The 17950-nt window shown below is 31.8% G+C and overlaps 1 protein-coding gene across 1 annotated transcript; it reads right to left on the bottom strand.

The window, feature by feature from the left end:
• Positions 1 to 12757: 12757 nt before the first annotated feature.
• On the bottom strand, positions 12758 to 13255 carry LOC146938772 (uncharacterized). The gene has a single exon (XM_085749682.1). It carries the CDS (start codon positions 13253 to 13255, stop codon positions 12758 to 12760), a length of 498 nt encoding a protein of 165 aa, XP_085605808.1.
• Between the last annotated feature and the right edge of the window lie 4695 nt (positions 13256 to 17950).

Genomic DNA, 17950 nt, shown 5'->3' on the forward strand with positions numbered 1-17950 from the left:
TACCAAACATGTTGACATAAAATTTTTATAGGGATTAAATTTAAAAATGCTGATGAAATATTTTACAAGGATTAAAAATGCTGATGAGAAATTTTACATGAACTAAAAAGTGTGATTTTATTTTGGATGGACTAAAAATAAAATTCTGAATATTTATATGGATCATTTACTTAATCAACCCTTAACTTTAGTTTGATTATCAAACTTGTAAAAAAAAAATATTTTGATTATAAAAAAATACTTAAAACAAGACAAATATTGTTTATTCATTAACTTTATTTTAGGAAAAGTATTTCATTAGGTTTTTTTTTACAAAAACAAAGCAATATTTTTAAATTAATAGAGTACGACAGATACAATAACATGTTCAACACATCGCTAAAAATGTAAAGAGTGAATTTGCAAACAAACTCACAACACCCAAGTTAATAACATACAACAGCAAATGCAACAAATGATATGATAAAATCCAAGGCAACGAAATACTCGTGTTTCAAGGTCTGCAACATTGACGTCTAAATCATTGATTGAATTTGTAATTTATTGAAAGACAATCTTTTAATAGAAATCGAACGCACACCGCAACAAAACACGAAATCAAACAATGTCACACAAGACGACGAACTACACAATGCCGCACTCAGACGACAAAATTACAAAGGAAAAAGACACGAAAAAAAAAACTTGATATATATATGAAAACCACTTATTTAGATTAAAAGAAATTGGGAAAAAAAGATACACAGGAACGATTTTAGGTCAAAAAATGACTCAAAACAACCCATCCTCGTTAAGTGAAGGAGAAAGGGAAATTAAAAAGAAGATGAAGTTCTCTCACTAAAAAACTTGGGTAACCACTATTAAAGAAACACCCTTTAAAAAAAGCAGTTAAACTAAGTTTAGAAGTAATGTATTTTCCAAATTACCCCTTATGAGAAGTTGTTTCATGAGAGTAAGAGTATTGGAAATTACAAACTATATTAATTCAAGGGTAATTTATCTAGATGGTGACTAATGATTTTATTTTTGAAGGGTTAAACTTGAACACGTACATTCCTAAGAAAGAAATACTATATGCTTAATTTATAGCAAAACTTCCTCTAGCAATTTCTTGAAACATTCTGCAGCACCTCCTCAAAACCTTGAACTGTCCTGTTAATTGTCAAATAGGCTACGGGGACAACTTTTATCAAGACTTGACATTTCCTGTTTTGTTGTTGTTTTCATTTTTTTTTCTTTTTGTTTTCTTCATGTTCAAAAGAAACACGGTATTTGATCGATTAATAGAATATTAATTTTAAAAATTGGATGATTAAGTAGGGTACCCTGTTAATGCATAATTCAGCCGTAAGGTAAGTATAGTTGGCCAAGAATTGTTCCACTCAAAAATAGAACTCAAGTTCTACTGAACAATTTGTCATTTAGTAGAGTTTATTAACCACTTGAATCTTTTTATTTTTGTTACTCCACTTGAATCTAATTACTCCCTCCGTTTCAAAATACATGTCCAAGTCAACCACTTCACATATGCCAATGCACAATTTTGACTGTTAATATCTTTAATAATCTAAAGTAAAAAATTTAATAGTAAAAAATTATAAAAATTTAATATTTTGAAAATATTTGTCGAGACAAATCAAACAACATCTTACATGCTAATATTTGTATTTATACATTAGTTAAAAAGTATGGTTAAAGTAAGTCAAATGAATAGTGCACATTGCAAAAATTGAACATGTATTTTGAGGGAGTACATGGTTAAATTTATCAATCTTTTGACTAAAGATTAATCATCTTGCTTTTTGGAGGCATTATTGATTTCTACTATTTCAACTGCTTGCCTCATAACCGAAAAATGTGCACACTCCCAGCTCTACGTGACAAAAAAAATATACATTATCACTTCAACTCCTCTCAAAAAATATTATCAGTTCATATCTGATTACTACTAACAAAACATATGCATAAAAAAATACAATAATTAACATTTATCATTAAAAAAACAAGATGGCAAAGGGATATCCACAATAAACTATAGTAGGTTGAAAAGACACGATTGCTTCAAAACAAGTCAATTTAATCTAAACTATTTTCTTGTCAATTTAATCTCAAAACTATTTATATCAACTCAAAAGTGAGAGTTTAGAGACTGGATTTATAAAAAAGAAAAACAAAACGGTCCAATTTTTTATTTGTTTGTGAACGTTGGATCCTAAAATTTGAATCATTACCGAGGCTAGCTTTCCTTGTATAGTTTTACATGGACCACAAAAAGAAAATCTTCATGTTTCTCTTTCTCTCATTATATTGTTGATTCACTCTTGAGGCTTTTCTAGGTTTGTTGATTAAAGGTGGAAAAGAAGAGACTTCATCTACAAGCATGCATGAAGTGGCTATCTATTATCATGCTTCCTTTTTTTCATATAATTGTCAAGTTTAGTATAGGCTTAATTGCATGTTTGGTCCCTTATGTTTATTTTAGTTTTCAAGTTGGTCCCTTACGTTTTGAAAGTTTCAAGTTGGTCCCTTACGTTTTAAAAGTTTTCAAGTTGGTCCCTTACGTTTTGAAAGTTTCAAGTTAGTCCCTTATGTTTATTTTAGTTTTCAAGTTGGTCCCTTATGTTTATTTTAGTTTTCAAGTCGGTCCAAAACATAAGGGACCAACTTGAAAACTAAAATAAACATAAGGGACCAACTTGAAAACTAAAATAAACATAAGGGACTAACTTGAAACTTTCAAAACGTAAGGGACCAACTTGAAAACTAAAATAAACATAAGGGACTAACTTGAAATTTTCAAAACGTAAGGGACCAACTTGAAAACTAAAATAAACATAAGGGACCAAACATGCAATTAAGCCTTTAGTATATTTGTCTTTCTCGTATAATTTTTTATTTTAAAATATCGATGAAATGTTAATTAAATTTTTCACTTATAATTTTTTATTTATTGATTCTTTTTGGTAGAATGACAAAGCAAAGAAAAAGAAAAAAAAATCAATAAACAAGGCTCAACCTGTCTCAAACTCCGATAGGGGAGCTTGTCAAAAGGTCGCACCTAACCTTGAAGAGCGCCTGATATGCGCAACAGTTGCCCTCTCTAAGCATATGATGGAAAGAAATGTTAGAAATATGCTCCTTTAAACCAAAATTCTTCACCAACAAGAAGTGTATACATGCATATGTGAGTGTTCTAAATGTTGAAGAAGATGGAGGACTTCTAAAGAATCCATCTCACAAATAACCTGCTGAATAGAGTTGTTGATTACCAACATCAAACCATTGTAAACCCCAAATAGCTCAGCAAAAAGTGTAAATTTTGAATATATTTCAAAAGTTTCAAATATTTTGTGTCTCATATTTTCAATTGAGAAATATAGAAAAATATTTTAATAAAAAATTATTATCATATTATTAATTATAATATTTGACTTGGTCTAATTTGTTTAGCCACATCATTTTGGGTGTGGTTATGGTGCATAAGGAAATTCTTATGCACCGTGCATAAATCCCAACCCATTAACCGATAGCCCAACATAATTGCTTCCTACACCCCAAACGAAACCTTAATTCTCAGGAAAGGAGCATTGACAATTGGGAGTTCATTTGTGAGGGAAATAACTTGTACCAAAAATAAATAAAAAGTTTATCCGAACAATGTTCCATCTATAACATTAAAACTCATATTTTCAATTGATTCGTTATTAACAAAAGTTTGTTGAGTCCAACAATTTGATTAATTTCAATTAGTTCTTATTTTTATCTCAAACATTTTTTTTATATATAAAATCTATTATTGTAAGAAGTTTTCGATAAAATTTTACAGTTTTGTCAACCGGCCAGTTTTTCTCACATCCCTAAAATTAATTGCACAAAATCTTCACTATTTGGAGAAGAAAAAAAAATGCTCCAGTTCAAAAAAAATTCACACTAACATGTAAAAAACTCAACATGTCTTAGATAAAATGAAAACATGTAATAAAAAATGAAAACATGAAATTATGTCAAAACCATTTTGCTGTGGAAATGGTTTCTGTGAGTTGTACTCCAAAACCATTAAATGTACATAATGGTTTCCAACAAGTGAAAAAAACTAAGAACCTAGAGTCATTGCCATCATTCAGTTTTGGACTGTTACAATTGGAGGAGGAGGAAAGGAATGGTTTCTGTGAGTTGTACTCCAAAACCATTTTGTTGTGGAAATGGTTTCTGTGAGTTGTACTCCAAAACCATTTTGCCGTGGGAATGGTTTCCAGCAAGAACAACATGAACAATATTTTTCAGCAATTCATTTTTTAAGCTTTCACGACAAATCCATCAAACATTTTTCCAGCAAAATTCCATAACCTCATGAACATTCATATGCATTTTTCCAGAACCTCAAGAACACATCCATAGTGTTCATCACAAAACTCATCAAACTACACAAAAACTCACAAAACTCATCACTGTTTCGATTTTTTTCCGAATCCAACACACTCAAGGGTTTGCAAATCCGAACCGTTACCTTCAAAGAAACAAATCGTGCTTGAACAAAAAGAAAAAGAGGAACAAGCAACTGGATCGAAGCTCAAAGAGAGGTAGAACGTTTGTTTGGATTTCGGTTTCTAAAACTGTAGATCTAGCTTGTTTTGTTCATCTTTTTGTGTTTTTGTTTGTAGATTCGAGTAGAGAAGAGAAAGAGGAGTGGTTTGGTATAAAAAATTTCAGAATAAAGTAAAAAAAAAACTCCGGCGTGGCGGCTCTCCGGCCGACCACCGCGTCGGAGGTGTTTCGACCACCCTTCCCTTTCTTCTCCGATCTGCTGTTTGTAGAGAGAAGATGAAGCTCATGCTTCATGTCACTTATACCTCTTTCTTTATTCCTTGATTTGGTGTAATTTGAGAGGCCCAATTTGAGAAGCCTAGGATTATGACACATGTACATTAGATTTCATGGTTGTGAAGTGTTTATGCACAATGCATAAGAATTTTCTTATGCACCATAACTTTTGCCCATCATTTTGACTAGATTAAGTCTACTCTCATTTGAAACAATAAATTGGGCACATGGTATTTATTTTGCAACGGAAACAATGTTAAGAAAGCAGTCATACTTTGACTATGAGTTATTATTGTATTTGAGAAGATTGTGCCTATTTATGCTCAAAAAGCTAACTGCCAATTTACATATGGAGTTTACGTTCTTTTAATTTTGAGATCAGGAAAACTATTTTTTCTTTTGGTTTTACAAACTCATGCACATTCTAAACAAATATCCCTCTTTTCTTTTTATGCTTCAAGCTACACATAAATAGATTTTCATGAGTCTGACATATAATTATGGGTTACATCCTCCTGAAAATATTTCTTCTTGATAGTTCTGCATCCTTGGTTTCAAACCAAGAAGAGCCTGCTGAATCCTGGGGGATTTGCGCTTATGAGGTGGATAAATCCTTAAGGACAGTGCGATCAGCACACCTCAGGTTATATACCGGATTACTATTGTGTGGGTTTAATATGAATTGTCGGTGGAGGATATTGATGGACCTGTGTCGATGGCCAAGTCATACAATAATATATAGCACAGATAAGTTTACTTGATATCTCTCTTGTTTATTCTCTTTAATGTTTAATTATTTCTTATTTTTATATGTAGATTATTATTTGGATATAATTTTATGTCAATATTTTACAACAATCTTAAGGATTTAATTATAGTATCTCAATGTAAGTTCATTTAAACAATGCATATGTCAGCTCAAAAGCATATCTCCCCCTCACCGGAAGAGAATCCTACTATCTAATCTCCTTTGTTATCATGAAGTAAACCTCTAAAACCAATACCGGAAGTACTACAACTTCCATCAATATTCAACTACTTCATAACCATATAATTTTTTATTTATGGTATTTCAATCCAACTAACTACTCTATTAATTATTAATAAAGATATTTTAGTTAGGATGTCACTCGGTTTGATTCAAGGAAAAATCCAAATAAAAAAATAGTTAGTTTGCTTTGATTTTGTTTTTGCAATATTTGTTGGAGGGAAAAAAAGCGGGGCAAGAAAAAAAATAGCTTCTGTTGTTTTTCGACTGCATGTTAGGGGAAAATGGCCAATAACCCAATGTAAACCCAGTGGAAAAATTCCTAGCTAAAAGGGCTATGTGCACCGATAAATATTCATTCAGAAAATTGGCGGTTCAAGACGAAGGCAAGCACCGAAGCATCAAAAAGGAGTTACAAGCTCCGACAGTTTGTTCTAGGGGTATGTTTTGTTTTTCTTTGATTATGTATTTAGTTATCATGAGTAACTCAACACCTAAAGATTAAGGTTCTAAGGTAAACCTCTATTTATTTGTTGAAACTCATTTATGCAATTTCTTTATTCAATTATGGTATGAGTTATATTTAATTTTCGTATGTTTTGCATTTAATGCTTTGATAAAAAAGACATAAATCTATTTGGAAATGAAATAAAAGCGGTTTTTTTTATTGGACATAAAATGGATGTTGTTATATACTTTTTTTTATCAAACAGGGTTAAAACACGGAAATAAAAAAAAACCGGCTACAAAGGGACTAAACGTGGAGCACTAAATCCCCTAATATCAGCATCAACCAAAATAGAGAATTAACTCGGACAAGTCTCCTAATAAACAATCGGCGTTCAAGCATCTGAAGTTTACCAAGACATCCTCACCCTGACTGGCTTAACTGTAGTAGTGATGCACCACTACCTCCCACTCTAACTCAAGCAATCGACGAATCTTCACAACCAATGGGCTTCCATTCTTATTATTAGAAAGGACATTAGAAACCACCAAAGAATCCACATTCAATTCATCTGCTTTGAATTTGAACCTTCTTGCATACTTCAAACCTTCAAACATTACCCAAAGCTCTGCCATATAGGCACTACACATACGAACACCTTTAACAAAGCCACCAACCCATTCACCATCACTTCCACGAATAACACCACCACAACCAGCTAACTCATTATCTTTATGATAGCCATTTTCCAAGTTCCAACCAATTTGAACAATTTCACAAGGTGATGCCATAACAACTCTATTCGCCTTGTATGCTCTATAATATTCTCAAATAAGCTTCAAAACATGATTGGATGGATAATGAGGCTAGAAAAAAAAAAGTGCTCTTCATGAATCTCTTTGTTCCTCCAAGGCCACAAACATTGACACGCCATAGCCTAAAAATCCTTCCACCCAACCACCATTTTCCAACCCATTAACTCATGTTGAAAACTAACCGTTGCTTCATATCTCTAGCACTCACATGCACAACATTCAACCAAAGACGCATTACAGGATGACATTCTCCAATGACATGTAAAGTACTTTAAATAATACAACCACAATACCCACATATAACACTACCAAGACCCATCCTACTTTTGTTGGTGTTTGTCAAAAGCATGTCATGCCACATAATCCGAACAAAGTGCCTCACCCTTACGGGTGATAGATATCTGGCAAGTGTACCAAAAATATATCGAAGTAATAAAATTTATAAGTTCGTATCCACATGGACTGTTTCAATTTCTACTTGACAAAGATGTTAAAATTAAGGATGTGTAAAGATTATAATGGTTGCCCTAGGCAGTTGGATTAAATGCTAAAAATAATAAATTGCAAGTAAATAAAAATGGTTGGAGATTATATGGAAGATGAATGATTAAGCCGATGAATCTGCTATTGCTCTATATGATTAGTTTACCTCTCTTTACTCTCAATTACTATTCATTCTTTACGACAAATTAACTAAGTGGTTTAGATCAATCTTTTGACTCAAAACCCTTTCCTAAGTTATAACCCTATTAATCTCTTAACTAGATTGAATAACTGTGGAAGCAACATCAGAACGTCAATTTATATGTCATAACTCTCAATTTCCTATCTCTAGGTTCCTAGTGTTGAGTTAAACAAAATTATTATTTCAGGATTAAAAGCTAGGGCTAGTAGTCATTCAATTCCTAAGATCAATTTATTTGATTGCAAGAAGCTAGGGTTAATAGTCATACAAACAATCATATAAAAAGCAATGAACACAAATAATTCTAAATAAAGACTGAATAACATTGATAATAAAGAGAGTTCAACTACTTATTCATATATTACAATAGGTTCAGCATGGCTTAATCAAAGGAAATTAGCTACACATGATCAAAGAAATAAACAACATATTAAAAGAAATAAACCGATCGAATTATAGTGTTACCGGCTTTGCTCTATTTAATCAGTACTGTTGCATATTCCAAATTCCATGAGCTTTTCTCCTCCTCCTTTTGTCTCGTGTTGCTTGCGGCTTCTCTCCTTCCAAAAACGTGATCCGCCGAAACCTGAATGGCTGCCAAGAAACGTGAATGAATGGCCAAAGTGTGATGCTTCCTTTATAGAAAATTGCTTTTTTGACATAGAATACTTCCAATTGACACATGAAAATGACCTTAATGCCCCTGGCGGTAGTTAACAACCGCTGGTAATCACGCCGGTTGTTAACTACTGCTGAGTTCCAGCGGTTGTTAACAACCGCTGAGTTCTGCATCTTAAGAACGCAGAAGCTGTAGTTTATGGTTTACAGAAACACTCAACACAAGTTCAAAGCAAACCAAATTCACCCAAACAATCATTTGCACGAAAATCATCCAATTTGCTTCAAGTAAATCACAAGTAAGTGCCTTTATTCCTATTTACATGCAATGTAGATTGTTTAGGGTTGTAGTTTCATAATTTTAGCAAAATGTTAGTGTTTAGGTTAGGTTTAGAACAGAAATGATATTTTGACAACCACTTTTTGACAACTTTTGGACAACTTTCTCTCTCATACTCACATGATGTTGTTATTCTCTCTCTTCCTTTTTCTCTCTCCATTGTTTTTGACCAATAAGAAGTAAGAAAAACAAGATTGTCAACAAAGTTGTCATCAAATGGATGTCAAAATATCATTACTCGGTTTAGAAATTGCAAATTAGTATAAAATTTGATGTTGTAATGGATTGTTTCTGCTGTATTTGTTGTTTAGAAACAATGCAGGTACAATGTAGCCCTTTAGATGTTCAAATCACACTAATTATGCTCCTACTTTAGAATGCACATAAGGTGTTTGATAAAATGCATAAGTGAGAAATTGTTGCTTTTTTTGTGTAATTTTTTTTCAAGTATGTTCAATTTTATAATGTATAGATGTTGTAATTATTATAAGCCTGGATTTTGACATTTTTTGGCAAGTTTAAGAATGACATAATGTTATACGATACATAATTTTTTTTGATGAAATGCCCAAGTTGAATTATTCTAAGTTTGGATTTTTATGAATGCCTAAGTTATATTTGTGATATGTTACATGTTACTTGCCTTAGGTTCAATGCCTTGGATTTTTATGATATGTTCAATGACTTAGAATCATGTTACCGTAAAGTATACATTGCCCACGTATTTATGCCTTCTTTTAATTTGTGTTTTGTACAGCTATGGCTAGGGATACGGATGAGCAGCAGCAGGTTATTAAAGAGGATAAGATGCGGAGAGGTAAAGAGGCGAGTATCGCTAGTGCTCGGAGAGAAAAGAGGGTTGATGACCCGTATGTCCCTAAGACTCGGAGGTAGCTTGACACACTGACGATCGTCCGGGATGTGGCGCACATAGCCCGAGATATTGCGGCCAGGCATGGCGAGATGACTAAAGAGGAGGTTGTCCAGGAGGTCTTGCGGATAGTTAGTGCTACTGAGCCTGTCCTTACTTATCAGATTTCCAGGCGGCGCAGGGGGCAGCAGAGGCAGGCTAGGCATGGCTGATTAGTATTAGGATTTACTTATGTGTTTTTTGAGTATGATGATCATGATGTATTATTATGACATGTTCCATACATTTTTCTATTTTTATGACATATACGTACGTTCGTTTTATATTATTTCTTGCGTTTTAATTTTACCATGTTCCTGTTAAATATTGGATGAATATGTTTAGGTATTATTAGATGAAAATTTTAGAAGAATTTTCAATTGGTTATTTGATAAAAATTTTAGATGAAAATGAAAGTTAAAATTGGTTAGGAAAGACACAAAATAAGGAAGATGGAAATGAGCTTCTGGAAAATGTTAAGCACGTAGCGGCAGTTAACAACCGCTACATTCAACTTCGGCGGTAGTTAACAACCGCTGGCACTCAACGGTAGTTAACTACCGACGTTTTTTCCAGCGGCAGTTAACAACCACTGGGGGCATTAAGGTCATTTCCATGTGTCAATTGGAAGTATTCTTTGTCAAAAAAGCAACTTTCTCCTTTATATACCATGTCATGTGCCGTTTTCCTTTCTTTCTTTCCAAGTAACTTTTCTTCTTGTTTTTCTTTTCGGGTCAACACCCACCATTAGGTCAAAGCCCAATTCCTTTCCTAATCTTTCTATTATTCACACCACCCAAATTAATTCATACGTGGCAGCAACTATATTTAATCATCGTGGCACGTTTCGTGGTTCATCGTGCCACGAAATTTCCAGAACGCATCAGTGAACTCTACATCCTTGCAACGTGCAATGATTAGAGCAAACGTGGCACGATTCTTCACATTTTTTCCTTTTTTTCTCAATTTCTTCCTTTGGGCTCTTGTTCCTGTTTTAATCTGATTTCACCATGAATTACAAGTAATTGACTCCCTAAATGCTATAAAAATATCATAAAAAGACTCTAAAAATGTGGAATGACGGACTGTCATCAACGGGCACTCGTAATTTCCAAATCGATCTCCAATCTCAATCATCATTATCCTGATAGAAGTTACACAAAATCTTGTACATACTAGCTACCGAAAATAAATATTCGAGTCCCAAACTACACACATGACACATGTACTTACACGCACCACAATAATCACTTGGAGGAGGGATACGTGCTATTTTTTGCATAATATTTATAGGCATCCAATTTTCCATAACACTCTAATTCCATACGCCACTACTTGATACAAAATCAACAACTTCTACATGTTTAATATCATCATGAATTCACAAATTCATATCATTTACATGAACTTCCAAATCAATCCATGTACAACTCCAAGCCTCCACACTCCTACCGTCCCCCAAATACCAAAAGCAACACTAAGTTAAATTAGGCCACAATTTAACAACGACCTTCCATAAATTAGAGCTCGAATATCTATCTACAAAATCCTTCATACTCTCGCTGCATTTATACTTTTCGTGCAGCACCTCACACCAAACTTTAAAATACAAACCTTGTTCATCAAATCTAATCTTCGAAGCGCAATGCCACCCATCTCTTTCGGCTTAGTCACCTTCTCCTAACCCACTTCATGACCCTTTCTCTCATTATCATATTCACCCCAAATAATTTTCATTTGCAGTCTCTGAATCTCTTCAATACAAAACTTAGAAATAACAACTGTCATCATAGGGTATATACTAGCTATGAAGTCTGGATACTCCAAAACGGAGACGTACCCGTATCGGATACGTATCAGATACCGATACTACACGGATGCTCGCAGATACGCACCCATGAAGTATCGGAATTAATTATTTAAATTTTTAAAAAATATTTTAACGGATACTTATACGATACTTCGCATATACACAAAGATACTACACAAATACGTATCCTAGAGAAAGATGAAGAGTAAAAAAGTGAGACAATGTTGTAGACATTCAATAGAGATGTATACGATTCAATTTTAGATATGCTTCACTAGAATTGTTTCTCGATGAATCACTTAAAATTATACTTCTTGTGGATGAAGGTAACGAGAGAGGTGATTCAGTTAATCAACATTAGATAAAATTTGTGTTGAGTTCTTTTAATCAATGTTTATTTTCTTCAAGTATTTTACATACATATAAGTTTTAATATAAAAAATTTGTTAACGTATCTTAGCCGTATTGTATCCTAAATTTTAAAAAATTCGCGTATCCGCGTACCCGTATCGTATCATACTCGAACACGTATCCGTATCCAGCCTTTATATAGGAATAACTTCCATCACGCTTTTTTCCAATGTAGCTCTCCCTTATTTCTCTCTATTTTTTTGATAGAATATATCTCATAATTATCTGAATCACATGGTTGATGACTAAGCACATTAATTTGGCCCATTGAACTAATTAGAAAAAATTTATTCATTCAGAAAGCTAAAAAAAATTACAATTAATTGTTAATGTTAAAAGAATCAACATTAAAATTCTTTGAAAAAAATCACAAATAAATATTATTTTTTTGAAAAAATCAAAATGGAATATATTAAATCAGCCGGCTATCCCCCAGCAAAAGGTGTGCCAAAGGAAATAACAAATAATTACAGCAATGATTCAACAAAAATAGCAACAGTTAGCCTAGACCCAAACATGAGAACGGGTTCTAGCACCAATCATAAAACTTATAATGATAAATGACAAATTTAGCTTTGAACCACGAATACGAAAGAAGTTTGATGTTCTCCAGAAGTTGAGAAAGTGAGTTTTCTTTGGCTTAGAAAAATCTAGCATTATTTTCCTTCCAAATAACCCACGAACTAGCAAACCAAATTAAATGCATAAAAGAACATCGCGATTATGCAAAACCTGCTGAAGTACCAAACGAATGAAATAATTGTTAATATTATAATTGATATATAACTTTATTTTAATTTTACTATATATTTGTGAAAAATATTATAAAATGCAGTATAATTATATTTAAAATTAAAAAAACATATGTGTCATTTGAATATGACTTTTTTTCTGAAAGAAAAGGAGTATGCTTATAGCATTTCATTAATAATAAGAGAGTTTATACAACGAAGTACACAATAATAAATAGTGGGACTAGCGATTAATGCAGCAACCCCGGCAAGTGTATGAGCTACCTCATTTGCTTGTCGCCTGTTGAACTCGACCTTAGAGTTTGAGAAGTGTGTGTTGAAAAGACTCTGGCATGCTGAAATTACTTGTCCAAATTCCGTAACATCAACCTGACGATTGTGGAAGGTGTCTATTGTAATCTTTGAATCCAAGACGACATCAACGTCGTCAAATTGCATGTCGCTTAGCCATTGTAAGGCGTGGAATAAACCCAAGGCTTCTCCCACGGCAACATAATACATAGGAGAGAGCAGGATAGTTTGAGCCAACACAAAGGTACCTTCATCATCACGGATACATATTCCAATACCTGTTCTATTCAACTGATTCGAAAATGAAGCATCAACATTACATTTCAGACGGCCTCGTTGTGGACGCCGCCACCTGTCTGAAGCCATATCACTCGTTGTTGTAGAAGAAGAGGAAATTCGAGTTGTAACTGAATTACCTTGTCTTATCGGTGTTATTGTTGTTGTCTGGTCATTACGAACTGAATTTATTGAAAACCTTGCACATATTTGTTTTGAGTGTCCTTTTACTGTGCAGGTTTGGCATAAGATTGGCCTTTGGAATGCGGTTCATAAGGTGTTTCTCGAAAAGAATTCAGCAGTTGATGCCATTTTTGAATTGTTACATCAATTCTCACAAGAACTTGGTCAACGATTTGCAGCTGTCCTTTGGAGCCTTTGGAAGCATAGAAATCTCAAACTTTGGCAAGAAGCCACAGAAACATGTGCTCATGTAGTAGATCGAGTTTGTCACCTTATGGAGGATTGACACGCAACTAATGCTACTCTTCCGGTAGCTAGTCGAAACAACAATTCAATATGACTTAAAAGAGATATTTTGACGGGATTTAAAATGGAATTTGTTTATTACTTTTAAAATTTTCCTTTATTTTTCATTATTCTTTTTTTTGTTGATGGAATATATCTTAGAGTTCTCTGAATCACATAGTTAGTGACTATCACATTGATTTGGTTCATTGAATTGATTCTTTTAAATATAACTTATGATAAGATTTATTTACTCAAGAAAAAAGGTTAAATATCTTTTTAGTCCCTACATAATCACAATTTTAGTTTAGTCCCTAAAAAAATAATAAATTTTAGCCGTTATTTTTAATTTATATGGACTATTTTGAGAACGAAAAATATAATTTTTTTAAAAAGTTTAATAATATAGACCATTTTTTTAAGGATAATATGGATTATTCTTACAAACTGTGATATTGTGAAGAGCTAAAATTATCATTAAAATTTAAAGAGGACTAAACTTAAAAGGTCGTGATTTTTTTTGGGATTAAAAACATATTTATCCAAAAAAAATAAGCACAATTAATTGTTTAAGTAAAAATAATCACAATTTTTTTTGAAGAAATAAAAATAATCACAATTAAAATTCTATTAAGAAAGGACATGAAATGTTTTTCATTTGTTGAAGTAAATGATTTTTTTTTGAAGAATGATATGAAATGTTATCTGGTAAATACTTTAAGGATAATTGATGTACTCAAACAAAATAAAATTAAAGGATAGTTCAACTTTTTTATCTAAGATTTTTTTATTCAAAAAAGGTAAAACAATAAATTACAATTAATTGTTAAGATTACGTTAAAAGAATCACAATTAAAGTTCTAAAAAAAAGTCACAATTAATTGTTAAGATTACAAAAGATATATGATTTTATTTAAATTTTATTATACAATGAAAGATACTACAAAATATGGGATAATTATATTAGAAATTAAAAAGGAAAAATACTATAAAACACAATATAATTATATTTAAAATTAAAAAGGACATAAACGTTATTTGGAAACAACATAAAATATAATTTTTTTAAGGGATTTAAAAATGAAATTTTTTTATTTTTGACAAAAGACTTAAAAAGGAAGTTTTTTTTTTTTACAAGAACTTAAAAAGGAAGTTGATATTTACTTTTCTACTTAATTTTCATTTTTTTTATATATAGAAAATGTCTCATAATACCCTGTATCTCCTGGTTGCTCGCTTAACACATTTTTTCTTCTTCTTATAAATCGGTTACTCTCCATGTATAACTACGAAAATTAATCCCCACACTAAAATGAAGTTGTCTGTCTAAATTCAGGTTCAAGTCCAAGATCGTTAATAAACTAGAAGAGACTTATGTTATCTCATTCAAATGTTTTTAATACTTACCGCATAAGATCTTTCTACACCAATGAAATCCTTATATATAATGATTACAAATGTAAATAGTAAAATAGTGGAAGGAGTTTTGAAGTTCTTTTTTCTACTGTGCTTTTTCCTTCTTCATTTCTTGCAAAAAACGAAGAACAGTTTCACATTTTTTTTCCATCTTCTTCCTAATCCTAATCCTAATGCTTCGTGTTTTGTTTTCTTCAATATTTCATAATCGAAATGGAAAAGGCTCATCTTGTCACTCTTGTTTCTTCCAGCGTTTTATTCCCAACTATTCTCGCAACAGTAAAAAAACATAACCTTTTTTCTTTGAGAAATGATATTTGTACAACCATTTTGCAACAACTTTTGAATAACTTTCTCTCTCATACTCACTTGACATTCTTATTCTCTCTCTTCCTTTTTCCCTCTCCATTGTTTTTGACCAATAAGAAGAGAGAAAAACAAGGTTGTCACCAAAGTTGTCATCAATTGGATATACAAATATCATTACTCTTTTTCTTTCCCTCATTTTTTTTCCGTTATGATTGTTGTTTAATCTATTTATTATGTTGTGATATTGTTTTGAATTTTTCAGTTTACATTTGATTGAGTATGTAATTGAATTTTTAGACATGGGATTGCATTTTGTCCATTTATCCATGTGATTATATTGAATTATTTCATTTTCTCAAATTATTAAAGGTGTCAACGTGTAAGTGTCCGGATCGTATCCGGTGGCTATTCTAGGTCCGTGTTTATCATGTTGTTAATATTGGTTCTCATACGAATAAACATGAGTTAGTCAAATTACGAATAAACATGAGTTAGTCAAACGATAAATCAATGTAGGCACTGCCTCTGTAGTTGTGACTAGAGGTGTCAATATCATGGGGCCTTGAAGTTTTGGCCCCAGCCCACATAGTAATGGGGCTTAAAAATCCACAAGATTAAAAGGCCCACATTCATGGAAGCCCACAAATCAAAAGCCCCCAAGCCTCAAAATTTCTATAAACATTTTCTTTTAAAGTTTTTTTTAAAAAAAAAAAACTATTTTTAAAGTATTTTTTTAATTCAAAACAAATTATTTATACAAAATAGCTTATTACGATTTCATTATAAAAAACAACTTATTCAAAACAACTTATTTATGCAAAACAACTTATTCAAAACAACTTATTTATGCAAAACAGCTTATTCGAAACAACTTATTTATACAAAATAGCTTATTTGTGCAAAACAGCTTATTCAAAACAACTTATTTATCCAAAACAGCTTATTTGTGCAAAACAGCTTATTTATACAAAACAGCTCATTCCGATTTCATTTTAAAAAACAACTTATTCAAAACAGTTTATTTATGCAAAACAGCTTATTTATGCAAAACAACTTATTCAAAACAGCTTATTTATGCAAAACAGCTTATTCGAAACAACTTATTTATACAAAATAGCTTATTTGTGCAAAACAGCTTATTCCGATTTCATTTTAAAAAACAACTTATTCAAAACAGCTTATTTACGCAAAACAGCTTATTCGAAACAACTTATATATACAAAACAGCTTATTTGTGCAAAACAGCTTATTCAAAACAACTTATTTATACAAAACAACTTATTCAAAACAGCTTATTTATGCAAAACAGCTTATTCGAAACAACTTATTTATACAAAACAGCTTATTTGTGCAAAACAGCTTATTCAAAACATCTTATTTATTTTGCATAAATAAGCTGTTTTGAATAAGTTGTTTTGCATAAATATGTTGTTTTGCATAAATAAGCTGTTTTGAATAAGTTGTTTTTTAAAATGAAATCGGAATAAGATGTTTTGTATAAATAAGTTGTTTTGCACAAATAAGTTGTTTTGTATAAATAAGTTGTTTCGAATAAGCTGTTTTGCATAAATAAGCTGTTTTGAATAAGTTGTTTTTTAAAATGAAATCGGAATAAGCTGTTTTGTATAAATAAGCTGTTTTGAATAAGCTGTTTTGCACAAATAAGCTGTTTTGTATAAATAAGTTGTTTCGAATAAGCTGTTTTGCATAAATAAGCTGTTTTGAATAAGTTGTTTTTAAAAATGAGATCGGAATAAGCTGTTTTGCATAAATAAGTTGTTTTGAATAAGCGGTTTTTAAAAAGTCATTCTAATAAGTTGTTTTGCATAAATAAACTATTTCGAATAAGCTATTTTGCATAAATAAACTGTTAAGAAAAAAATTATAATATGGGGCTTTATTAGGCCCACAAATAAATAGATTTTATAGTGGGCTTGACCCCAAATAATTCTTTTCAATTAGAGGACATTAATTTAGTGGGCTTGGTAAGTAGGGGTGTGCATAAAAACTGGATACATGAACTGTATCTTAAAATCCAGTTAACTGATCCAAAAAAGCCCAAATTAACAGTTACAAAACTGACCCGGTCCAGTTTCATAATTAAAAAACAAGTTGGTTAACCGTTTCTCAAAACCGGTCACTATCCATACCCGTTTCACAAACCCTATCACTGTTTTTTTTTTTACGGAATCAAACCCTATCACTGTCATTTCACTGATATATATATATATATATATATATATATATATATATATATATATATGCATCGCAGGCGCAGCTTTCAAGTCTCCATCTTTTTCTTCTTCTTCTTCTGCAAACGACACAGCTCCTTTGTTCCATTCGGTTTTGCTGTTGATTTCACAACCCATAGCATAGATCTCCGATCTTATTAATGAATCTCAATTTCTTGATTAATCTCAACTTCTAATTGTGGATTTCGTTTTCAGAGTTATTGAATACGAATCTGATGTGAATTGCATGATGTGCGGTAATTTTGATTTTCTGGAAACTGGATTTATAACAACACATGAGGGAGAGCAACGAAGGGAGAGAAGTGGTTGTGGCGAGTAGAGAGAAACGGCAGTAGCGGTG

Source organism: Medicago sativa, chromosome 3, assembly GCF_051527215.1.
Source record: "Medicago sativa cultivar Bolivia chromosome 3, Bolivia_mono, whole genome shotgun sequence".
Classification (NCBI taxonomy): Eukaryota; Viridiplantae; Streptophyta; class Magnoliopsida; order Fabales; family Fabaceae; genus Medicago; species Medicago sativa.

What these genes read in the sequence shown, in the direction of transcription:
- LOC146938772 (XM_085749682.1), bottom strand. Translation starts at nt 13,255, where the DNA reads ATGGCTTCAGACAGGTGGCGGCGTCCACAACGAGGCCGTCTGAAATGT.